The sequence below is a fragment of the Stigmatopora argus genome, chromosome 6, assembly GCF_051989625.1.
Source record: "Stigmatopora argus isolate UIUO_Sarg chromosome 6, RoL_Sarg_1.0, whole genome shotgun sequence".
Classification (NCBI taxonomy): domain Eukaryota; kingdom Metazoa; phylum Chordata; class Actinopteri; order Syngnathiformes; family Syngnathidae; genus Stigmatopora; species Stigmatopora argus.
The window spans coordinates 7,963,171-7,989,196 of NC_135392.1; the positions used below are offsets into that span (position 1 = coordinate 7,963,171).

A 26,026-nucleotide genomic window follows, 5' to 3' on the forward strand; every position below is an offset into this window, starting at 1 on the left:
AGATTGTACAGCTGTGTATCGCTGATTTTGTGAGGCTAGGAACTTTTTTTGTTTTTTTATGAAACACTGTTTGTGCTCTTGAATAATAGTGCTTTAATTTCTTTTTTTTTTATCACAGCGAGTTCTTACAACAGATATTAAGGAGGATATATGGCATGACTCTAGTCTTGGACAAACTTCAAAGTTAAAGTTTTACCAAGTGCAGTGTGGTGCAGTTATGTATGATTTATTGCTCTTTTATTTTTAAATTAGCTACCGTGTCTCTGATATCGTTGCGGCTACAGGTTTCTGTTGCTACTGAAACTCTGCACACTAGTAGGGCAATATTATACAAGAAATTATCTGATCAAATACAAAACAAAACTTATTGCCGCTATAAAGGCTTTTATCATTCCTGAACATTAAATAAATAATTAATAAAAATAAAAAATAAAAAAACAGCCCGCACTTGTGTTCAGTAATTTGCAATGCAGAATGTTATTTCATCAGTTCATCATTTAAATTCACAAAGCAATATAACCAGTTGGGTTTTTTTTCTACAACTGAACACTTTACTTTATTTAACATGTTATCATTTGTCATGTAATAAATTTAACCACTTCCTCTTTTGGAAAAAAACAAAAACACAACATCCTATCTGAAATTCAGTCGTAAAATTACTCATCTGTGCAACTTTCACGGCACCCAGTCTCTGAAGTTAGGACTACTTCCGGTATTTGTGGGTGTGGGTGGGTGTAGCTGGTCTCGAAGGTGCCTCCAGCCCCACAGCCAGGTGTAGAAACTCTCTGAACCAAAAACATGAAAGAAGTTTATTTCTATTAAGGCAGGCAGGCAAAACCTTTACAGACCACTGGCAAAAAAAAAAGTTTTGCTGAAAAACCAATAGCACTTTGCGTGTACATTTGTCTTCCTGTGTGTATATGTGTGTGTAAATGTACATGTGCACATGACAGGCAGTCTCTGTTTACCTATAAGTATGCTTTCACTCCGTCTCCTGAGCCAGGTCTTGGCAGTGTCTTGCATGTGTTATTAGTTAAATTTTTTACTCTCCCCTTTTGGTTATTAATAATAACAGTTAAACGGCTTCCATATGTGCAGCTTGGTTGCCAGGCTAGTACTATGCTCATCATGGCCCGGCCCGCACAGGCTTGCTTCTAAGAGCTTACCCTTGCTGGGGAGGAGGAGCGCTTTCAACTCTGGAGGTCAACCAAATAAGAGCAAAGTGGCCCTTTCTGCCCTGGAGCATGACCAAGCTACTAAACTGTCCGAGCTTATACATGATGAGGGTGAACTAATAGAAGGCTCAAGGTATGTGTGTGTGCGTGAGTGTGTGTGTTCTGCTGTGGGCTGAGTCTGTCTGGAGTGAGACCTTCCTCTCTTGCCAAACGAGCTGTTTTGGAAACCGCAGGGAAACTGCATATGTCCATATAATCTCTGACGTGTGCGTGTGTGTGTGTGTGCACAGGCAGTTGTGTAGACCTATTTGCCATCAATTAGCCGCTTGGACTGCAATGGGTCTTAGATTACAGAGGGAACCCCTTTTATATTGTCAGGAAGGGAGTTTCTGTCTATTTCTGGCCTTCTCACCTTGTTGGATTCGGTAAATGTCGGGAAGCCGTTTGTTGTCAGTACTTACATTTGACATGCGAGTTTGATGATAAATTATGTCATGACATAAAGCAGTCCAAGGTATTCAGTCATCTCGCCTTTATGACCAGGTCTATACCCCTGCGAATCAATAGAAACGTTAGATGAGAGTCGGCAAGGTGAGGTTTTCTCATTCCGCCACAGAGTTTTGTACTAAGGCAAACCATCTGGAAAACGGCATTCGTCCGGGAGTTTTAAACAAGTCGCTTTTGTGAAAAATAGGATGTGAAAAAAATAAAATATAATAAAAACGGCCAGCATTACAGCATATTCTGATGTTCCTTTTGGAGTTTGTGAGTTTTTATTGCGTTGGCTCTAGAGTGCGGTCTTTCCTCTCTTTAATGGTCAGTCTGGGCCCAGAGAAACTGTCTTCAGACATTTTAGAACCTCAGCTCTCTAACTGAGCCTCTATATTACGGAAACATTACATTAAATAGCTGAATAAAGTTGCCCTTGGCTGATGTTTCTCTAGGTGTCTTAGATAGAAAGAGATAGAAATGCTATTCTTGATCAGGAGGTGGGCAGCCAGTTTGAAGTTGCCTTGAGTAGAAACAAATGGTTGCAAAACTGGTGAGTGAGATGATTAATTCCAGGAACCCTGTGTGAGGACAACTGAGAAAAGGGGGCAAAGACTTGGCAGGGCTTCAACTCTTTGTAACTCACTGTAAAATTGGGGGGCTTTACCAGGATTTTACTCCATCTGCAACCTACTCATATACGTTTATGTCCAGGAAACATTGATCTACTTACCGTTTTCTGCTGCTGCATAGCAACAATAACAATAATAAATTTACCTCTTGAGTTGCCGTTAGTCATTTGGAGACTGATTTATTTTGCCAATTGATATAGTGAATCAAGTATTCCATTAAATGGTTCTGCCAGCTGTTTTCCAACAATATTTTCCGATGCTATTTGTACAGTTTAGTAGACTGCTGAGATTTTTATTGTTGTATTATGGTACAGAGCCTCAGAGTTCTGAGATCAAGGCATCATATAGATAAGTAGCACACAGGTAAAAAATGAATTAGTATGATGACAATGACTTTTTTTTAATCTGAAAAATGTTGCTAAATTAAAATGGTATTATCCATATTGAAAATAAGTAGTAGGTGCATAGTATATTATTTTAGATAACCAATCATCTATTGCGATCCATTATCCATATCAAAAATATATCTTCATGTCGATATAATATTTAAATAATTGAAAAAAGACCAGCCCTTTAGTTTTTTTTAAGATGCATTTCACAGATTGTTGGTTCAACATGATTATTCCCAAGGATGCAATGCCTTCTAAACTTTATGTACTACATATTTCAGTTGAAGGCCTTCTAAAGTTGCTTTACATAAAAACTGTCAGCCACTCTAATTTTAGTCATTCATCTTCCAAATCACTTTTAATTAATAAATAATAAATTTCAGACAGATTGGTCAAATTGGACAACTTTGGGCGGCACTGCCGTTGATTTCTGACGGGACACCACGGTCGTGTAAAGGAGGGTTGGTTTGGAAGTGCAACCGTGATGGTACCCAGTGGACAGAAGTGGGCAGGGATCATGTGGGTGACGAATAGAGGAAGGGCAGCTTTGACCTAGCTCCCACTTGGCTTTCATCTTCAATAACAGACTCTGAGAAACTGATGAAACTAAAGAAAAGATTGTGAAGAACTAAGCCCCGCCCCTGCCTTGCAAAGCCACGTCTCCTGCCGATCCAAAATCAGAAAGCATGCAGGCCTGTAGAGAAGCACTTGGGTGTGACGGGCTTTTCTCCGCATCTTCACTCAATACATCTATGCCCGTTTTCCTGTACTCCCCTGAGAGAGCAGTAGATCTATATGGATAAAAGTGTATTACATTCCCTTCAGACATACTGTACTCACAGTGTGTTTTGTTGCACTTGCTCAGTTTGGCTCAGTCATCTAAAAATCGGCCACTCGCTCCTCTATTTCCCCCCACATTCTTCTTGGTCAAAGTGAAGAAATGTGATACCACCTGCCTCCTCCCTGTCCTCCTCCTTCTCCCCAAAGGACAGCAACCCAGCGCTTGCCCCGGGGACTGTTTACCAAAGAGGCATGGAGGGAGGGATGGGGAGTGGATGGTTAGACTATAGGGGAGGAGAGAGAGGGGCACGTTTGTTTCGTTTTGGCCATCAACAATGGACCTCAGTCAGTGCTGATGGATTACTCCAACATATGGTACCCACCTGTCTTTTCCCTCCCTATTCTAGACTTCACTCTGTTTAGATTACTTTGCTTCTCTCTGCCTGTCTCACTCAAACACACTGGATGGATTAGAGGCCAGATTCATCTCACGAGCACTCACACACCTACACGCAGACGGGTATACAGACCTGTTTGCTTTCGCGACCTGAAACCGACTCACTTACACCACAATTCAGTACATTTAATACCCACAGTTTTATATCCAATGGCCAAACTATCTGCACAGACAAAAACATGTCGGTGGTATAAAATGCAATGTCAAATTCTGTACCACTCAAAGACAGAAAAAAAGCATAGCTCAAGTTCAAGCATCAGAAATATTCCTTATGCATTTACACATTGAAAGGTCATTATATTTACTTGACACCGAGCTCATTGAAATACCTCTCCTTTTCTCCAAACGGATGTTTTTTTTACTGGCCCTCCTTTGAAAGAAACTCAATGGTAAATCGTTTTCCCAACTTTGTCACTTTGCGACCGGTCCTCACCACAACCATGTGTATGTGTGTGCGCATTCGTATGTAGGTGACCCTGCAGAATTTTTTTTTTAAGCACTGTTATTAAAGGCTGTGTCAGAGGCGATGATTTACAGAGGGGTGCGATGACAAGTCAGAAGAACACACACACACACATACACACACGCACGAACACTCGCACTGTGTGCTCTCAGGCCTCCAAGCTGAGCGCTGACCTCGTCACCCCTCCTTCCCCTTCCTCCTCCTCCTACCTCTCTCACTCTCATAAAACCTGTCTGACACCATTGATGTGTGTGTATGTGTGTACTTGTTTTTTTGTGTGTGTGTGTGCATGCTCCTCGGCAGCACAAAGACTCTGTTGTTGGGCCTCCCTCTTAGGCCTCTCTCATATTTTCTTTAAAGGTGCAGTGCGCCCCCAGGAATGCCACAGGGGGAACAGAGAGTTTTGGGGGGTTGTTTCGGAGGAGATGGTTGTGTGTGTGTGTGTGTGTGTGTGTGTGTGTGTGTGTGTGTGTGTGTGTGTGTGTGTGTGCGTGAGTTACAATGCCACAGCTCACCCAGGTCACAGAGAAAAAAGGAGAGGGTGAAGATGCGAGATGAAGCATGAGTGAGGAGGGACAACATGGGACGACAATGAGAGGAGCTTCTTGACTACATTGAAAAGAGTGTGTGCATGCATAATTGCGTGCCTGCGTGTGAGTTCAGGACTGTGGACAAGCATCATTCCAGTACCCTTTTCTTAACACTGTAGAGAATAACTAGGATAGACAGCCACCATAATATACATAATGTATATTTACTATATATTGCCAGGGGTAAACAACTGAATCCATAATGATGCATCAGCTTTCCAAGACAGGCTATGTATGATTAATCATAATAAATACAATATATCTAAAATATCTCTGAATATTTCATCAAGAGTAGAACTCAAGGTCAAACACAATCTGCACTGGAATGCACCTCTGATGTTTTGGACAGAGGAAATATGTCAAACAAACAGGGGAAAAAATCCACAGCCAATTTTCTTCAGAATTTATTTACATGATCATTTTTTGTAGGATTTTATTTTTAGTTTTTATAGAATTGTAAATTAATTGTAAACTAGCTGTCGAACAAGAGTCAACGTGTCAAATTTTGAAAATGTTCCCTTAGCAGGCAACCTAGAAGTACAATATACACATTGTCTATATTGTGCAACAATAACTTTTATCATTTTATTTTCAAAATGTCAGGTTATACTATAATTACCACCATGTAGCAGGTTTAAAAAAACATTACCGATTACTAAATTTAAAATAACATTGCACTCCAGCTACATTTGTATACAATCAGCCCATCCATGTCACTTAATAAGTCGCTGATCCAGTGTGTCACTGTGCTGTTTGACAGCACTAAAAGTGTAGACAACATAAAAAAAAAACATGAAACAATTTTAGTAATGTATTACTCTTGCTTATGTTTTTTGGTGAATGACACAAACAAACACAAAACAGATGAGATCACTCAGTGAGTTGCTGTAGGCTCAGTTACTCTGATGTAGACAAACGAACTATAATGTGCCATTTATAGAAACACATAAGCTAGGAATCCTACAGTATCCGTATTAATCACACCAGAGTACCCGGAGAAAACCCAAGCAAACACCATACAGTGAGGGCTGACCTGTGATCGAACCCTCGACCCAGAACTGAGGCCGACGTGCTACATTGTGTGATCTTTAATCCGTATTTTAATAAAACACTGCATTTGTATCATTATAATGAAGAATCACAATATAGAAAATATTTTCAGTGATTTGGGGGAAAGATGCAATGACTTAATGGCTATTTACACATTGTTAAATCCACCTTAATACTGTTTAGGTAAATAAGGCAACTACCTTTTTTTGTAGTATGTATTTGTCAGATGGTCTACTAAAGCACATCTATGAATAGAGGCGTAGGAGAGGAGACAGGCATCACCTCTGCTCTGTTCGAGCGTTTATGAAAGCCATAAATGGTTCTTTAATATAGTGGTAATCAGGGTGGTAATTTGGGTGGAATTGTCCTTTATTGTTGCCAGACATGGCTTCCAAACTGCTGCCAACACACACGCACACACACGCAGACAAAAGCCTACACTCGCTCTTAGGCAGACATGGTGTTCAAGGCCTAATTCACACCACATGCCAACAAACTGGGCGGTTGTGTGTATATGTGTCTGTGTGTCTGTGCTTGTTTTAATGCTGAGGTCAAACCAGTAAATGGGAGGGGGTTCCCGAAATTTTTGTTCAAGTGTTAAAATTCACGTGTGTGCGTATGTATATACAGGCGCGTCCACATCCACATCTGTGTATGTGTGTTTTAATTGCGGTCTCAGCAAAAGTCGCAAGTGCGCTCTACCCAGATGGTTTTCATCATTGTGACTGCACAGAGCATTTCTGTCTCTTTCAGCCTCCCTCTAATCTCCCCCTCTGTTTTTGCAATTAGACATTACTCAATGTGCCACAGTGTCTAATTTGACAATTCATTAAATATGTGACATTATACTGTAACTCTGTGTTGCACTCTTTCACAACAACAGTCCTCTCGTTGTATAATGACGCATTACAACTCATTGCTGGCCGCGCGTGAACAACCCAAGTTGGAACCATTAATTTGTGGCGTCGGCATATATGTACATGTAGACTTTCATGAATCAATATTTACTGAGGAACCTTTCCCCTTTGAGGCAGAGGAAGCAAATGTGCATCCTGCTGTCTCCCCTCCATAAGCCTCCATCACGAGGATGTTTTGTGTGCGTGCGTATGTGTGTGTGTACAGCTCGTGTGTTTTGAAATGGGTGTTTTCTTGTTTTGTTTTCGCCACAGTTCAGACATTCCAACAAAAAGACCTTTGCCTCTGAAATGAATTTGTCTTGACAATCTGGTTTTATAGATTGTTAACAATAAAAATGGCAACATTGTATAGCAAATATCTGGTCAAATATGAGATATAAGTTTAGGAAAGTCCAGAAGAGTTAGTGTTACTGGGCTTACTGGAGAGCACTGGAGGACAGGGAAGTGGAATAGGCGCAACAGTTGGGAGGTTCATGGCTCATCATTGTGCACCAGGGTCACCTTACATCACTTGGACATGTAGAATCAGTGTGCGAGTGACATACATGATGATATCCTGACATACTTTTGCCTCAGAGGATGTGGACAACCCATTTCGAACAATGGAAAGAGTGAGACACAACAAAAGTTTGCATCTCTTAAACGTTGAAATGCATACATTAACACCGTTTAAACACTATCATTTTGTGAGCCTATTCTTTTACAAAGAATATGCACAATATCTACACCCAGAAATACATACAACAAACATTATAGCAAATAATGGACAGGGGAGGGAAGCCCCAGTTTTGAAAACAATCAAACTTTTTTTCCATAGATATTGAAGTGAACTACTAGACAGTAAAATATTGAAACGATAAAACATCCTTCCATAAATTTGATGAAATGTACTATTTGGGGACTGCTTCAATTGTGAGCTTGCATAACTGTCGCCATACTCTAAAATGTATTCATTTTGGTGTGCCGTGTTACGTATGTCAATTTCCGTGATTTCATATACCTCCAATTTGATGTCCATGTCTGTTGGTACACTCTTAGAGCTTTCAAATTTAAGATGTTGCATTGTATCGCACCATGTGGCTCTGTGTCTGTGTGTACATTACTATCATGTCCGCTCTGGCTTTCGCAGGCTCTTCAGGCAGCCAGACAATTCCTCCTCCAGCAGGCCTCTGGACTCAACTCCCCCGGCAGCAACGAGGTCAAACAGAGCCCAGTGCAGGTCAGAACACACTTTAACACACGCACCAACACACGTGCAGAGGTCTCCCTCAAAATCAACTACACTGTGTGATATAGGCAGACATCTTTCCTTCCTTATTGCTCCGGCTTCCTCCTTTTTATCTTCTTGGTCACATCAGAGCTGTTTGATTTATAGTTGTAGTTCATATGAGGAACTACACACTGCAAAGTAGTATCAGCAGGTAAAACAAGAAGTGTTTTCGTTAAAAAAAAAGGTATCAATAATTGAAAAAATGTGTGTTTGATGTATTTATTTGAACTTATATGATAAATATTGTGCAGGTGTAGAGGTTCACTCGCTGACTTGCAACATAACCGATATAATCCAAACTTTGTTTAATAAAAAAATATTTTAAATGAAAGTATCATCAGATGGGCGGCCCGGTGACACAAGTGGTTAGTGCGTCGGCCTCACAGCTCTGGGCTCGTGGGTTTAAGTCCTTGTCGGGCCACCTGTTTGGAGTTTGCATGTTCTCCCCGGGCCTGCGTGGGTTTCCTCCGGGTACTCCGGTTTATTCCCACATTCCAAAAACATGCATGGTAGGCTGATTGGACACTCCAAATTGCCCCTAGGTATGGGTGTGAGTGTGCATGGTTGTCCATCTCCTTGTTCCCTGCGATCGGCTGGCCACCGATTCAGGGTGGCCCAGTGACAGCTGGGATTGGCTCCAGCACCCTCCGCGACCCTAATGAGGATAAAGCGGTTCAGAAAATGAGATGAGATGAGATTTACCATCAGCATTAAAATGTATACAACATGTATATAAAACATATATATTTATTAATATGAATATTTTTGATAATTGACCCTAAGCAAACCAAAGGACACTCACCATCTTGATACGTATGTTTAACCATGAAAGCTCCGAGGTGCCAAAACATCCTGGGATTATCAGTATTTTTCTGCTGTTTAAATCTAAAAGTAATACTGTGGACCGGGAATGACAGTTTTCAGATTAAAAAAAACATGGATAGGACGCGTGTTGAGTTGACCTGCCTCGTGTGCACATTCTAATGTGGGGTGTTACCTTCTATTTCCTTCCTTTACTTTGCCTCCCAACACACACCCACACACACACGCATATACACTAAAAGCCCCTCCTACTTGCCTCTCTCCATCTCTGTCTTGTTTGTCTTGTTTGTTGGTGCCTGGCCTGTTAGCCTCCATGCACTATCCAGGGCACCGAACTACATCTCTGTTGTCTCAGCTGTCAGCTCAAATGGTTAGACACATCCTGCCAATGCTCTCTAGGATGTGTGTTGGCAGAGTGTGTGCTTGTGTGTCCTCAGTGAGTAAAAACAAGGTACATAAAAAAGTAGTCTTTACTAGACTTCCAAGGTTGTAATTTGTGATTTCAAAGCTGCCTACTTAGATTTGTTTTAGGCGTGGTTCTTGTAAACAGACAAACCCTCTGAATAAATATCGGAAATTTTTGCATTCATTTTTTTTACAACACTAATCTTCTGGACTTTGTTCCTATATGTCTGAAGGCTGCAGCAGATTAAAAACTCAATGATATTCCCTATAATTTTTTTAGTAATCCTTAGAAACCATCAGAGAAAATTGATTGAATGCTTTAATTAACTCTTTGCAAGGCAAGTTCCTATTTATGGTTATTAAAAAATGAAGCTTAATCCCATGGAGACGTGGCATCGAGATCTAAGTAAATCAAATTGTGGGTCACATAGGCCACAATATCAACATATTATATATATATATATATATATATATATATATATATATATATATATATATATATATATATATATATATATCTATTGTGTTTAGCTCATATTTTAAGAAGAAAAATAACATGGTAAATTAATAGAATGTTAATAATTAATCAAATAAATTAAAAAGGGGCACACTCTTGCTATTGCCCCCAATTTTGTTTTTATTTCATAGTTCATTGGAATGAGCGCCTTACCACTACTAAACAAATATTTTCATTTTGCAATTTGTTTTAGACAAAGAAGTAAGCTAAATGAGTTACACAATTTGTAAGAGTTGTAATTTAAAAAAGTGAATCATTCATCAAACTATTCAGGCCTTTCAAAAATAGGCCCGCAAATTGAATTGAATAAGGTCCTATCTTAAAATGTGGATGACAAGTGGTTCAGTGATTCAAGTCAGGCACAAAATGGCCGTCTTCAGGTTTTTCCTGGGATACACTCTCACATGCAAATGAGTGTCAGGCAATAATTAGATCTTTAGGAGCCTGATAATTAGATTCCCTCCCCCTCCCTACCCCCCTTCTCTCTGAGGGACAGAGAGAGGGGGAAGACTTCTTCTGGTGCCTTCTCTGAAGACAAGGTTTATGCTGACAACAACTCTAATACTAACCCCAGAGCCCCCGACCCCTTTAGATCCGCCCTTGCCCTGTACCCATTACCCATCATATTTCTCTTCTTTTTCTTCATTTGTAATGGAAGGGAGGATCTGGACTGCAAGGGAAAGAAACTCACCAAGATGATATCTGCTCAATGATTGGTTGTTCTGAGATGGTCTTTGTATTTGACTGGTAGCGTGAGATATTTTCAATCCACTCTGCGTGCGCAGGCGGGTGTGCGTACGTTACTCTCTTGTGTCACATCCAGAGGAAACTTGACAATGGCTTACATCTTTCGACAGGCAATTGCAGGAACAATTGATGCTGTCCAATGGAGGTGCAGATGTACTAAAAGTACAATAGTGTGATTTAGTTTGAAGATGATGAAATTCAATTAATAATATAAACCAATGTAGTATTTTATAGTTATTCAAACATTATATCATTGTGTCTTGCATTTGGATGCAGACCTTTTTCCAATACTCTTAGTCATCATTATAGACACTTACATTACAGATTATTATCTGTAATTTTGGTGTGTTAAGGCATTTTGTGAAAGGTTCAATTGATGTTATGGTACACAAATGTTGAATTTGATGTCTGGCGCAAAATTGTAACCATAAAGATCCCAGACCTGAAAATATCACTGTCCTCTGAAGCAGATCGTGTAGTCGATGTTGGACATGAGTGTCACAGTTATCTTAATTGCCGATGGCATGAGTGGGCGGGAGCCCAATTGGCTGACACAGTAGCAACTGGTGGATTAGCCAGCATAATGCACGCCTTCATGACCTGCCACGCGTGCACAATGGCCACGCTTGGCACTTGTTCATATGGCGGGTGGCTCCAAGTGCTCACATATACCGCATAGCCACTTGGCACTGCTTGCTTGGCACACTTAACACGCCGCCACTTGGCATGCACACACACACAGATTACTGCACGTGCTTGGAGGCCCGTATGTGTGTAATTGAATAGTGAAGGTGTCCTGTTTTCATGTATTATTGAGGAGCGTGTTTTTAATTAGCAGAAAATGTAAAAAGACTCATTAGAGGTGTGTTAATTAGACACGTTCTGAAGAGGCCTGGCACCGGCACAGCAGGTCTCAGGGAGAGTCATGTCAGTCTAAAGCCAAGATTTAAATTCACTCAAACCATTTTCTGATGGCAAGCTGCTCTCTCCACGCTCAGTTGTTCCTGGTTTGAACATGTGAGAAACTCGAGCATACATTGTTTAATTGTCCTTATAGTAACCAACAAAGTATGTGAAAAGATGAGTGCTTTGCCCCTCAGAGTGGGACTTAAGCAGTCCTTCTTTTCCTCCTCCAGTTTTTCCCTTTAAAGTTTTTTTTCCCCAAACCACTCCTTTTGTCCACTCACTGAAAGTGTTTAGTCGACAGTTTCTCTTATTTGATGTGCAGGGAATTGAGAGGGTGTGTATGTGTGTGCGTCTGTGTCAGACAGGCGGGGATAGAACAATGCTAGGGGTGCACAGGGTCCTGACAGTTAGTGAAGGGTGTATGGGAAGAGGTTGGGATCAGGCTTGGCTCTGGTCAGGCTGGAGAGAAAGGTCCACTTGTGACCACTGGAGTGTGAAACTCTCATTTTGTGATTTGAAACATGAGTGAAATCAATAATGAAATATGGTCAATAACAGCCACTCCTCATACTTCCCAATGAAGTGGCCCGGCCGGGTGTGTGTTTTAGCGTGTGTTTCTGGAAGTGTGTTGCCATTTTTGTTCTGAGGCACTGGGGCGTTATATCAGCGGTAGGCTGGGGTGGGGGAACTATAAAAGGGAGTGGGGTACATTTTTGTACTTGAACTTGGTCTGTCACTGTCCTCCCAAGATTTTTTTTCTTTTTCTTTTCATTTTGTACGTTGCCCTGTCAAGTAGAGTATTTGCCGTGAGTGTGTGTCTACATGTGTATGGCCATAGTGAACAATATACCAACTCAAAGGCAGGTGGAACCTCAAGATGGTGTTCCCAGAAGACTGTGATCCAGTGTTGTTCCTCTCCATTCTGAGACCCTACTTATCAGCTCATGGGTTTGCCCCGCTCTTCCTCCATTCTCCCTGTTTTTTAGTGCTCACAAAGACTTGCCCATAGTCTTTCACACCAATGTGTGTTTCAATATAGATAGATGCAGCATATTTTATGATGAGGATGTGAAAACTAACTAGTAACTCACATGTCATCATGTTACACATGCCTGCCATCTATGAGCAATATGCCAATTCAAAAGAAGTATAGCTGAACCGCCAAGGTCATTCAATTTGGAATCTGAAAAGATATCTTGGGAATAAAAAAGAGTCACTAAAAATCATGTCAATGTCAAAGGGTTATGCATTGCAAGAGATGGTGTAAAACAAACGGTTGTAATGACGTTATAACAAAAATTCAATTAAAAATGCTTCTGTGGCTTCCTAGATCTCGCCGCTTAGTAGAATAAGGTAGTGAAATATTCCCTGTAAAGTCACCAGTGTTTATTCTTAATGTAAAAAGGACTCGGCTCCCTGTCACTTAGTACCTTAATATCTCACTGCAAATTCATTCCATGCTAGATGTGGATTAACTTTCTGACGAATGTGAGGTCGAGCAATGCAGCGCTATCCAAAGGATGATGTGTAAATTCCAACTAATTCCGTATGTAAAGAAATTTATATCACCAATTCACCATGAAATCTGAGTAAAAAATGTCAACTTTTCCTGAACTTGGAAGAACAGCCTTTTTATTTTTTTACTCCTCAGTGACGCATTCTTTAAGATAATCCAATTGTTCCAGCTTTTATATAGTGTATTTCTCTTAAAATCCCCAGTGCTGTCAGCTGCAAGACATCCACAAGAGTAGTATGCAGCTTGAACAAGCACTTTGACGTGTGTCGAATATATTAATTAAACTCAATCCTTCTTTGGGACTGATGTATTTTGCTACATGCTAGTATTAAGTTTTTTTTTTTTTTTGCATCTTGCTGTGAAAATTCGAATTTATCACCCAAGGATGTGGAGTGACCAGAACATTCCCAACTCTGCTGAACTTTATTTTGCTCATCAGTCCCCCCAACCCGACCCCACCCCCCCAAGCGAACGTGGCCCCTGGCCTCATTCTGGATTAGTAAGTAGGGGTACTCACCGCACACAATGGAAGCTCTTTTAATTCCAGTAGCGGCCTGACCCTGAGCTCCAAACACTCTTTACACAGTAGGGACTCCTTCACTTACTTTTTTTCTCTTTTTTTAAAAATTCCTCATTGTCTTTCTCCTTCAGGCATCCCTTGCAGAGCCCACTTGCTCTTGAAAACCTTCCACCCCTCCTCTTATTACTCGGCGAGAGGAAGAGACAGGTTGTTTACCCGGGAAAGGATAGTTTTCATACAAACAAGTCTAAGTTCAAGAGGAAACATGGGGCTTTGCCACACACCACCTTTCTACAGTGATGTGGAGAATGTATTTGGAGGGAGAAGTACACTTTGGTGGCAGGGGAAGGTCGTGCATGTATGCAAACAACACAAGTCTCCATGTTGTATGCACAAGTCACGTTTTAAAGCACATCAAGGTTTGTGGGTGACAGGGAGAGTAACAGAGAGGTCGGCATCTCTTCCAGGGTGAGGTAGTAATGCTCAGTGACAGGGATAAACAGCACTGGGAGGGGGGTTGCTCCTACCCAGGGAGCAAAAGGGGAGGAAGGAGGAGGAGGTGTCTGTCAGCCTCTCTTCTTCCTCCCTTGTCATTTTTTCAATTATCCCTCTTTCCTCTGTGTCCCCGTAGACCCGGAGGCAAGGTGCACATCATTTAGACTGAGAGCCTGTTTAGATTGTGATTATGGCAGCGCTTTTTTTTTCTCTCTGAGCTCCAAGTTCTCCTGAAACTGGCGCACGACACGCGTGACAATTTGGCTCAACTCAGATTTGCACTTGGAAAAGCTTCTACCATATACAGGCAAGATTTTGGGTTTTCCTATTTGTTTTGGGATGGTTTACCAGAGGAATAGTCAAGTCTGTGTCATTCTTTCTTTGTAGAAATGGAAAATTACCTTTTGGGTAATAGCGATAAATAATTTAAGGCACGTAATTAGCTTCTATTTTTTTGCATAATTGAGCAAAACTGTATTTCCCACACAGTGAATCCCTACCTGTGATCAAACCCAGAACTGTGAGGCCACGCACTCACCACTCGCCAACCGGGCAGATTTGAAAACTAAATTGATGAAATTTTAAGGAAGTGAAGTATTTTTTATTTTATTTTTATAATTAATGAATGTTTTATATATATATATATATATATATATATATATATATATATATATATATATATATATATATATATATATATATATATATATATATATATATATATATATATATATATATATATATATATATATATATATATATATATATATATATATATATATATATATATATATATATATATATATATATGGAGTGCAGTCAATAAGGCATTGGTTTAATGGTTTAATATCAGATAGTCCTCCTCGTAAGGTTTCATAGAGGAAATGGAAAATGGGGTTTTCCCTCATTCTCTTGTTTGAATGAAAAGTCATCAAGGGAGAAGAGGAGAGAGGGATGGATCCCTCATTGAAATGCAAGTTACATCCCCCGTTCTCCTCTCTCCTGTCTCCTCTGGGGACTCCCTGCCTTTCTCCTCCTTCTATTTCCCATCTTTCAGACGCTCCCTCGCTTCCTTTGTTAATCAGTTAAACTCCCTCTTCAAACAACCCCTCTAATTACTCCTCCACTCTCTGTAAACGACAAGGCTGTCTCCCGCATCTTCTCTCCCCCACCAACTCCCGCTCTCCATGGCAGGGGTTGACCTCTGTCAGCTGCCAGGCAGGCCCTCAGCAATGTGCTCCTATGGACGTGTGTGTATGACTGATTCCTGAATGTTAATGAAAGGACCAATGTGTTAAGTTAGGATATAATACAATTTTATCTCAATGTTACCGGTACGTCTGCTTGCAGGCATATGATTGGAATTTGCCACTGGGACAAAAAGCTTGTCTCTAAAATATGAATACTATTGGTGAGGTGATGCTGTTCTTTGATTCTCTCTTTTAGGGATTTCTTAATTTTTCAACAATGTAGTCATTTTCTCCCTCTGCCACCCAGCCCCACCTTTCTGGCACTTATCGACACACACATCTTCCCCTTTTAAATTAACATGCAACAAGAAAAAGAGGGAGGAGGGGGGCAACAGAAGGGGGTGAAAAATTAAATGCATTTAATAAATGGCTGACTTCAAATCACCCAGCTTTTCAGCCTCCCCCTATTCAACGGCCCATTGAAAAGGGAGAAATCATTCACCGGGTAGACAAAGCCGAATGAAAATATAATTCTGCATTGTGAGGCGCTTTTGTCCTGGCCCGTCAAATCGTTAATGGCAGGCCTTTTGTTTTGTGTCGTCGCTTACCGCCTGGCGGTGTCGCATGGCGCTGGCATCGTGTGCCCCATAATCACCACGCTTTGTGATATTAGATTATAGGGGCAATTAATGGCATCAAACCTGAACTACTCTGCTTTCAGGTTGTCACACACACACACACACACACACACATTCAGCCTCACGTACATCCTCACACGGAAGTTCCATATATCGCCACTCGCACCCGTGCGACGTGGAACGGTGGCATAATTCCAATAATTATGATCCCTCTAACTTGAAAATGTAAATGGGTGTTTGTGTAAAATAGAAAGTAGGAGTTGTCGGCGTGGAAGAAGGGGATGCAGGAGAGGAACTAATTGCAACATTTTATTTGGTAGCCTAGAATGACAAGGCACACTGGCACGATGCCAAGTGGCGGCCAACATCACTGCCGCTTTGCTGACTGCCCCCTGCGTCCCCTCTTTTACCGTTTCTTTTACCAGCTGCCACAGCCCCTCCCCTTTCCCTGAGCTATATCATTTATTTTCCAACACACCTTAGTTATCTTCTCCATCAGCTCAGCATGCCCCTACGTTTCCCATCCCTCTGCAAAACCATGCTTCCACCTAATGTCAAGTGTCCAGGACAATAAAGGTGAAATTACGCAACATCAATATTGACAATTAGTTACAACAAATGATTACTTTGAGAGTCCATAAATCTCTAATTATTTATCCTAATTTTTTTTGTTACTGTTAAAGTACCTGGCCTTACTTTGTAGTGTGCATTGGAAGTAAAAAACGAGGAAAGTTGGATCATGAATACTTCATGATCGACCAGAGAGTAGAATATTTAGTTTCTTTCTTTTTTGTTTAAAAAAACAACAACAGTTTTTCTCCCTTTTTTTCATTTTTAAAACTGCCCCAAATAAATTAACTTATTTAAACAAATGAAATCGAATAATTAATTTTGTTTTGATTTAATAAATAAATAGAATTTTTTAAAAAGTTACACTTTACTGTATTTACTGATATGTATTTTATGTAATTTACCAATTTCGTCATACGCAGCTAGCTGGGTATGATGACAATTAGGCTTTTGTCGAGTCAATGATGATGACAAAGCCTATGTCCGATTATTATTATTATTATTATTATTAGTATTATTATACTAAGAAACTCAAGAAAGAGGAGTTTAAGCATTTTGAGGCCAATAATAAGCAATCAATGAATCAGCTCTCAAAATAGTTTGGTGTTGATTCGTCCATTAAACATGGCAATCTAATATCAATATGTATGTCATGAGTCAAGATGATATTTCCGTCAATTGTGCAGTAATTCAAATGGAACATAACAATCTCTTTCGTGGACGCTGTTCCTTGTAAATTATACATCATTTTATTGGGTGATGATTGGTGACAGTTTGACTGCGATGGTGACAAATAATTCTATGCTGAGTGAATCTAGATAAATGGCCCGTTTGTGAGGTGATAACTCATGCTTGTATTTCTCTATCAAAGTACCATCACAGTTTAACAGGAATGATTATTTGTGTGGCGAAGGCTGTATAGTTTATTGACGTGAAGGCAGTGAAGTAAACGCGAATCATCTTTCAGCCTGTTAGGAAAGACACAATACCCACTCTAGGCTGCACACGCTCAGTGCCTCTCAGACTAAATATCTGTCATCTGATTTGTCTTTATTTTCCTTCATTGTTTTCTCAAACATGTTTGTGTTCACTAAATATGTAAATTGGGGGTTTACAGACATTAACTCAGCGTCTATGCCCAGCCCTGATGTTTTCAGTGCCTGAATCGTGTGATTAATTTGCTTTCAGATGTGTTGTTTGTAATCAGATTAGATTCTCCAATCTGCCAATCCCTGTGCAGCGTGCGCATAGAGCTTTTTCCCTCCGCAATGTCTTTGCCTGCCGTTTGCTCTGATGAGATAGACATCTTCTGGTGACAGCCAAGTTGTTGTTGCATGTCTTTCCTTAGCCAAGTTTGAATAAGTCGAAAGTAAATCACAGACAACCATAATCATGTGTTTATGGAGGGAGATAAGATTTATTTATTATTTTTTTTAGATGGCGATTGTATCTACTGCTGTCACATAAATTGCCTGAATTATTTTCAACAATGCCAGTGCAGTGAAGGGAGGCCCAACAAATAATGTGTGATGTCTTTATTAGTCTTTCTGTGATGTTTAACTAAACGTTCCTCTCTAAACATTTTTAAAAAATGTATTGTAGATTTAATACAGAGTGGCGATTCACCTGTCTGATTGTGGTGTATAAATAATCTTATCTCCTTTTGCCTGAGTCTCTGACCAGCATAGGCCGTTAATTTCTTTGGCGTATGGGGCACTCACGGTGAACACCGTCTAGCAACAAGTGGCCACTCCCAAAGCAGTTGACGGCGAAGGGATTAAAATTTACTGTGGAGCTGTTTATACTTTGGAACAGAACATGAAAATGGCGCAACCGAAATGTTGGCAAATAATGGTCTAAATCAGCGGTGGGCAAACCGGTCCTCGAGGGCCGCTGTTGGTGCAGGTTTTTCTTCCAACCGATCCAATACAAACAGTTTAACCAACAAGGTTTCTGCTGAAACAAGAAGCACCTGTCTGCAATCCACTGATTGCACTTCTAAGATCCAGATTGGTGGAAATGTTTCCTCTTATAGGTTGGAACGAAAACCCACACCCACTGCGGCCCTTTCTGGAATAGTTTGCCCACCCTAAATGATGGTGCCTGTTAAGAGTCATCATTCTCAGTGCTAACTTTGTGTATATTTTATGGATATAGAAAACTTGGAGAGTGGGCAGATGAACAGCTATTTAGAGACTGCGCATCATGCAATGACTGTCCAAAGCTTTGGCAGTTTTCTACTTTTGCAAATTAAGATTCAAATGTTCCTGTCCTTTGTCCAGGTCCCTGTATCAATGGCTATGATGAGCCCCCAGATGATCACTCCACAGCAGATGCAACAGATCCTGTCTCCCCCGCAGCTTCAAGCCCTGCTGCAGCAACAGCAGGCTCTCATGCTTCAACAGGTGAAACATATGAACCGAGCAAACACATACGTGCACACCCGTGGTGTTGTGATAGTTTTTGGTCAGACTCACTCCTTCACCAACATGTTTTGATGTGTCTGACGTTTCATTGTGCGATGACATGAACTAGGTGTGCCTTTATCTCATTCAATGCTGTGAGATCGTTGAAGGTAAACAAAGGAAAGCATTCTGACTCATGCACAGTTGTTTTTCCAAAGTTCCTTAGGATTAGTGGTACTGTGCGTGACTGTTATTTTTAACTGAAAGCACAGACATGTACTCACCACTCTGTGTTTTAGGAAGGCTTCGGCTATTCAGTATAACCATGCCAACAGCCAACAAACAATCACTGTATACCTGTAAAATATCTGTCAAATATTTAAGCACGTGACCCTTTGCCTAAACCCTTGGTCATATCAGAATGTCACAGTTGTTTCCTTTGTATCTGCATCATTTCCAGTAAATTAATTGGAAATATAGCTACAACAACTATCCTAATGGATACCTACAAATGACAGGCTTTGTGAACATAAGGATGGCTACGAACCGTCTCACCTCCTTTACGACAGAGAAGTTCCACCATTAAAACCATTGAGTTTAACATCCTTCTCCCTGTTAATTAACCACAGTATGGACACGCTCTGACTGTATATCTGCAAGCCAGCACTTTTCTACAAACTGACACGCACAGAATGATACAATCAACCAGCACATCACTCAGCAGAGCATTAAATTTCATAACCCCACGGCAATTCAGAAATGTATAAAAGTGAAGGAAAGGTTTATGGTGCACTACTAAATAATATTTGTGATTATGCGTGGCTAAGTTAACCGTTAAGTTTCGTCTAACCTTTACTCACTGCATGCTACAACTGCCTTGCTGGTTTCGACGCTAAGTCAAGGTCATGGTAATAGGCTGAAGAGATGAGTGCTTCACTTCTATACTCTCAATGCATAGAGCCACTGAATCAAATCATTAAAAGACCTTAATTATCACTTAATTATTCCCTCAACTCACCACTCCAGAGCCGAGTGTGTGCATGCGCACGCTTGCATATGCATTTGCATGTGTGACGAGGAGGGGATCAGGACTAGTGAGGCAGAAAAGAGATATTAACCCTGCCTAAGGAACAATAAAAGAGAGGAAAGGCAGATGGGAACCAAAGCAAGCAAAAAGAGAAAGGACTGCGTCTTCCATGAAAGCAAATTAAAGATAAGAAGGTATGTCATTGTTGAAATGCACATGAAATTATGCAAAATTCAAGCTATTGGCTGGGATAAGATTGAAGCTGGAAATGTAATGTTGTATTGCACAAAGCGAGCAGGGGCATTAGACTGCTCAGTTAGGATGTTCACTGGTGTTTAGTCGTCCCACTCGTGGGTCAAATGGATGAGAGACTGCGGCAACTGCTGCTCTGTGAAGTCATTCTCTTCTGAGAAGCCTCTTTGAACATTTGATGCACCATGAAACAAAGACAAACTGCAGAGGCGCGCGCACACGTAGGAGCTGATCTCAAGAGGATAACCTCCCCTGCACATGTGCACACTTCTGCACACACTGTGGTCAGAGTTTCCCTGCCGAGTTGCTCCCCTTATGTACGAGATTGTAATCTTAATGGAGCGGCCTGCCTAAATGAATGATTACTAACACAAACGCACAGACAGGCTGTGGTCAGTCAGGGGAGACAATGCCTGGGTGTTTGCGTTGTGCGCTATTTAAATTAAAGAATGATCCCAGCGGAGGGGCCTGTGGTGGTGTAGTGGTTCACAGAGCTGACATTTGTGCCGCTAGTGTGGGCTCAATTCCCACTCACTGTCATCTGGATCTTTTCAACGGCCTGCATGATAAACAGACTGGCTTTTCTAACACAGTTTTTTTAGAGACTTCATTCTCCCTTATTCAGTGTATGCATGGATGTATGTATACCGTGGTCCCCTGGCTCCACCTACCCCTCTGTGGTGTCATGACTTATGTTTATGTCAGTCATGCACCCTTTCATAATGGGAATATCGGCATAAAACCAGAGCCAGTTGCTCAAAGACTCACTTGATTGCTGGTATGACGGCCGGCAAATTCCAAGTGAAGCTCGTGCGCAACAAGTTCTTACCGGACACTTTTAGGCATTGACATATTAGCCAAATACACAGCGACTGCTGGTAACGAAAAAGGGCCGAAACTGAGCATCCATACAAATATCATGTATGCTAACCATATATGAGCACACATGTAAACGGATTATTCTTAATGTTTTAAAAAAATCACTAGGGACCTTAAATGTGATAATTGCTTGGTAAACTCGTAAAACTACATATCCCATTTATAAAGTTTAATCTTGACAAATAATTAACCAGCCCTCCTAGTGGATTGGGTGCAGGTGCATTTTCAGTCAAAGGCAAAGAATTGTTATTATTTTTCCTTACATAGTATTTGCTTCACAACAAGTCAAAATGATATCAGATCGGTTCCATATGATGTTTTAGGTCATATCTTGATGTTTGCCAATAGATCACAATCACACGATAATTGCAAAAGCCGACCTCAACATGTAAATAATTCTTGCACTTTTTAGAATTGATGGAGAGTTTTAATGTGGGTATGTCTCCTCACCTCTCTGCAGCTACAGGAGTACTACAAAAAACAGCAGGAGCAGTTGCATTTGCAGCTTCTGACTCAGCAGCAGCAGCAGCAGCAACAACAACAACAGCAACAGCAGCAGCAGCAGCAGCAGCAACAGCAGCAGCAGCAGCAACAACAGGCCGGAAAGCAAGCAGCAAAAGAGGTGAATATCAAGTGCACACTCATTTAGTTCAAGTACACTTTGAAATATATAAAAGTACACTTAAATGCATAAAAAGTGGTTGACATGAGAGGATGCATACGAGAAAGAAAAAAATATATATAACGCGTCCCAGGTATAGAACGAGCAATACCTAACGTGGCCATCTTCTTGCTCTTTCTTCATCTTCCTTTGTGCTGTATGGTCAGTTCATGAACATTAGCGAGTGCACACTCTCTGCAAGCCTGTCATGTCAAAAGAGTGTGGGAGTGCCGTGCCAAGTCATTTGCTACCTTGCCAAAACCCTCATTTACATGCCTTCAACTGTGAGCCTGAGGTGAAATCTCTGTGTAGGAGGGGTCCTCCTCTGTTTTAATTGTCAATTAACCTCGCCTAGCACAGGAGGAGTCCCTTGCTTTCGCTCTGGCTCCTGTCGAAAGGCAGTTGTTTAACCACAGCTGCAAAATTATCATGCCCAATCAGAAAGAAAAGAAGAAAATTTCTCTCCTTGGGATAAGTTTGTCGTAATCGCTGATTGGCATTAAATGTCTAAAAAACACAAAAGTACTGCTTTTAATTATTTTAATATGTTACATTCATGCAAAAAAAAGTTTCAACTCATTTTTTTATCTTAAACTTTTGGATACTGTGCTTTTTTACTCCTTTTCTTTTATGTTTTTACTTTGTACCACAAACCAATAGAGTACCAATGAGGAGAAATGTCATGCGTCACTGTACCGAAAATGTAGCTATTTCTTAAATAATAAAATGGTACATTCCTGCTTGTCCTGGGCGGGAAGTATGCTGGTTGGCTAAGTGGGCTATAATTTGAAAATAATAATAACAATTTGTATCGGAAAATATTCACCAACCAAATCGTAATATTTCCCCGTCTCGTCTTCTTTCATTAAAGTTAGGGTTTTATTGTTTCTAGCTGTGGTTGACTTCTTTTATGACATTTTTCAAGACAACTTTCAAGTGGGTCTCCACTTTTCCACTGTAGAAAACAAATGTTACTGTTGTCAGGTTTTACCATTAAAAGCAATGAATTATTAACTTAAGTCAATGTTTGCCCTGAATATTAAAATGTGTAAGAGTTATGATGCAACCTAACGTTTATGGATTACAAGGGTAAAAAAAAATGTAATCCTGATCGTTAAAATTCTAGTGTAGTGAGTTCACGTTCACATTTCGTACACTGCTTAACTATAGTTTATCATATTGACCGTTTACAGTATTGAATTTGTAGGGTTTGGAAATAAAAAGTAAAGAGAAAACAATGCATGCAAACATCAAGACAACATAAAAATTGACCACCATGAGACAGAACCCAGATTTGAACCGCAAACCTCAGGCCTGCGAGACAGTGTGTAGAGCACTCGTCCACTATGCTGCCCTTGATCTTTCTAATTCAAGAGACTAGCGGCAATGAGGCACAAATGAACTTTCTGACAAACCACAGAGAGACACGTCCTACATTCCAAGTCGTCTCCCAGAGGAGAACCAGCACACCTCACCAGCGCAGCAGCAGCCAACTACGTCAAGCGTGACCAAAGCAAACCAGTTGTGGTGGCCTGCCATGTTTCAGAGGTCTGAATTGCCCCCCCCTCGCCCCATCCTCCTATTCACTGTCCCAGATTCAGTTTTTATGTTGTTGTCCTGTAACAACTAGACAAGCGCAATCACTGGTCGTACAGTTAGACATAGACGCTTGATGTGTGGTGGGTCACTGCACAAACACATACACTCGAGGGAATATGACTCCCTGCAGACCCGCACTGAATTTACAGTGCATCGTGGAAGTTGTTGAAAATAACAACAGAGCTTTGCAATAATACAGATATGAAGTGTATTTCCATAGCTTGTTAGGTTTATTTCTACGGTCCAATCACTGTTAGATAACAGCAATGATTTGCAGATCAAGGCCTACATGTCGAAGAGGAATGTTTAAAAGTAACAAGAAGACAGTGGGAGGCAGACAAGTGATGTGATGAGGGAGGGTTGAAACCTTTAATCACTGCAGAGAGTTTTGTGCTCAAGTGGCGGTGACTTCTTGACCTTTTTCCCCCATTTTCTTCTTCCCTTCTTCTGCGTGGAAGTGGTGCATTGCAAGACGATGAAAGTGTCAGTGTTTTTGTGCACGCGCGCACATTTGGGACTGGTCAGGAGTCAGCTTAATGAAGTGACTCTGAGCATCGCAAGAGATGTGTGCATGTGTGTGTCTGTCGGTGACTGTCCATTTCGTGGGTGTGTATGTGTGTGCATCTGTGTGAGTGGCAGGCTCAGACAGTGTGTGATGTGCTCATAAATCACATTGACAGCCTGTTACAGCGCTAGCTTTGGCCACTCAGCCACAGCTAATGTAAACAGAACACAGACACGCACACACAAATACACGCACGCAATGCACACTTTAAGGAAGGACGTATCTCGGGGGACATAGGGGGGCTTAGGAGCAAATGGAATGGACAGACGCGGGCAAAAAGAGGAGCAATAGGGTTGGACAGGCAAGAGAAGTTTTTGTCCCAAAAATATGAATAAAATCAAGTACACAAACTGACTATGAGCCAACGTCTAACTTATTTAAAACACGTGTGTGTACAATACCATTGTACCTTATCACTCCTTCTCAATACATTTATATGTAGGGTGTATGGTTTACAAGGAAAACAAGTGATTTTGTAATCATGGTTAACTTTGCTTATTCTTACCATAAAAGCAGAAATAAAATAAATTCATAAATTACATAGCAGACCAATATGACTTTTGTGCTATATCGCATCTGTGTATATCTGGCAAAAGTGAGCTCAGGGTAAATTCTGACTTTTGTCATTTTTAATTTGTGTCTTCTGGTGCATGGATGTGTAGTACTACACATTATTTGCCAGGATAATGTGCATGACTGCTGTCCCTTCACTTACCTGGTGTAGCCCTTCACGTATAGGCCACTGCCGCCACACATACGCTCCCCTGGCTCCAGTTTGAAAGGAAATGACCTAGCTGCCCTTCCTGTTAGTTGGTCTCTGTTCAAAGGGCTCTATGCTGCCAACTCACTCTGTCACTCACACACATACACACACACACACACACACACATGGAAATACAATAAGCAGGTCCGGAAGTCGTATTTAATTATTTATTTTTCTTCCCACAAGTTAACTGGGGGGGATAAAGCTCATCTCTCTGGGGTTGGCCTGCAGGGACTTCACAGAATGGTCGAAAAGTAGTCAGGCCTGGGAGAGCAGGAAAAAGGACATTTACAACCGCAACACACAGACACAAGACCTTTCTCTCAGTCCGTCTTCTCTTCATCGTTAAAGTCTTTTGATGACAGTAGTATGTTTTAATTTGATTTTATGGTCTAAATATGTGACACGATTCTTTGATTTATTGGGTGTGAAGAAAGTAATACAAAGTGGAAAACAAACCACATATTGCAAGTCAGACTTCTGTCTCTAAATTTAAATGTAGAAAATTAGTGTGCATTTTATGTTAGAGCCGACCAAAATGTGGTTTGTGTGCAGAGTGTTTTATGAAGGCAGGCCTGGGTTCTCTTTCCAACAAATAGAAGTTGTTCTTTAGACTTTCGGCTTGGCCCATCAAGGGCCCCCACAGTGAATCACTCATTATTTTTTGGACAGTTTTCACACCGGAATCTTTTCCTGACGCAACCCGCACATTTTTTTTATTTTTATTTGCGGTTAGGACCAGCATTGGGCGGAACTCAATGCACTGATCTTGACCTATCTGTACCAAATAAAACTGTATTCCTACTGGAAGTGACATCAGACTTTTATTTTACTCTAATTGTTCATTTCAGAGTATATAAAGCGGAGAAAAGTATTTTATTTCCTTATGATTTGTCCATGCACAATCTCAATGTATATATCCAAAGGGTTTTAGAAATTCAAAATCAGAGTTGTGTCTGTCATGGATTAAAACTGTAATCCTTAAATTGAGTCCAAAAGGCAATAGTTAATCGGATTTACAAGAAGACTTGCTATCGATTAACCTTTTTCCTTTGGTTGTCCCTCCTTCCCCTGGTGTGAAACAGCTCGGCAGCAAGCAGCTAGCCTTCCAACAGCAGCTGATCCAGATGCAGCAACTTCAACAGCAGCACATCCTCAATCTCCAGAGACAAGGCCTAGTTCCACTACAGCCCACTGCTGCCATACAGTCCCTGCAGCAAGGTATGCACCCTGGTAGGCAATCTTGGTGTGTATTCAGCATAACACAAGCATACACACTCACATAGGCCTCAAGTGCCACAAGTAAAGTCTAAGTTAATCAGGCTGTAAAATATAAA

The 26,026-nt window shown here is 40.8% G+C and overlaps 1 protein-coding gene across 2 annotated transcripts in view; it reads left to right on the top strand.

The window, feature by feature from the left end:
• foxp4 (forkhead box P4) overlaps positions 1-26,026 on the top strand; it is an 83,063-nt gene that overhangs the window by 35,871 nt on the left and 21,166 nt on the right. The window contains exons 3-6 of one of the 2 annotated variants that reach the window (XM_077602821.1): positions 8,072-8,161; positions 18,821-18,943; positions 21,562-21,723; positions 25,775-25,922. In XM_077602821.1, the coding sequence (XP_077458947.1) occupies positions 8,072-8,161; positions 18,821-18,943; positions 21,562-21,723; positions 25,775-25,922 (523 nt within the window). The remainder of the gene's footprint in view (positions 1-8,071; positions 8,162-18,820; positions 18,944-21,561; positions 21,724-25,774; positions 25,923-26,026) is intronic. The other variant, XM_077602822.1, reaches the window with a different exon arrangement.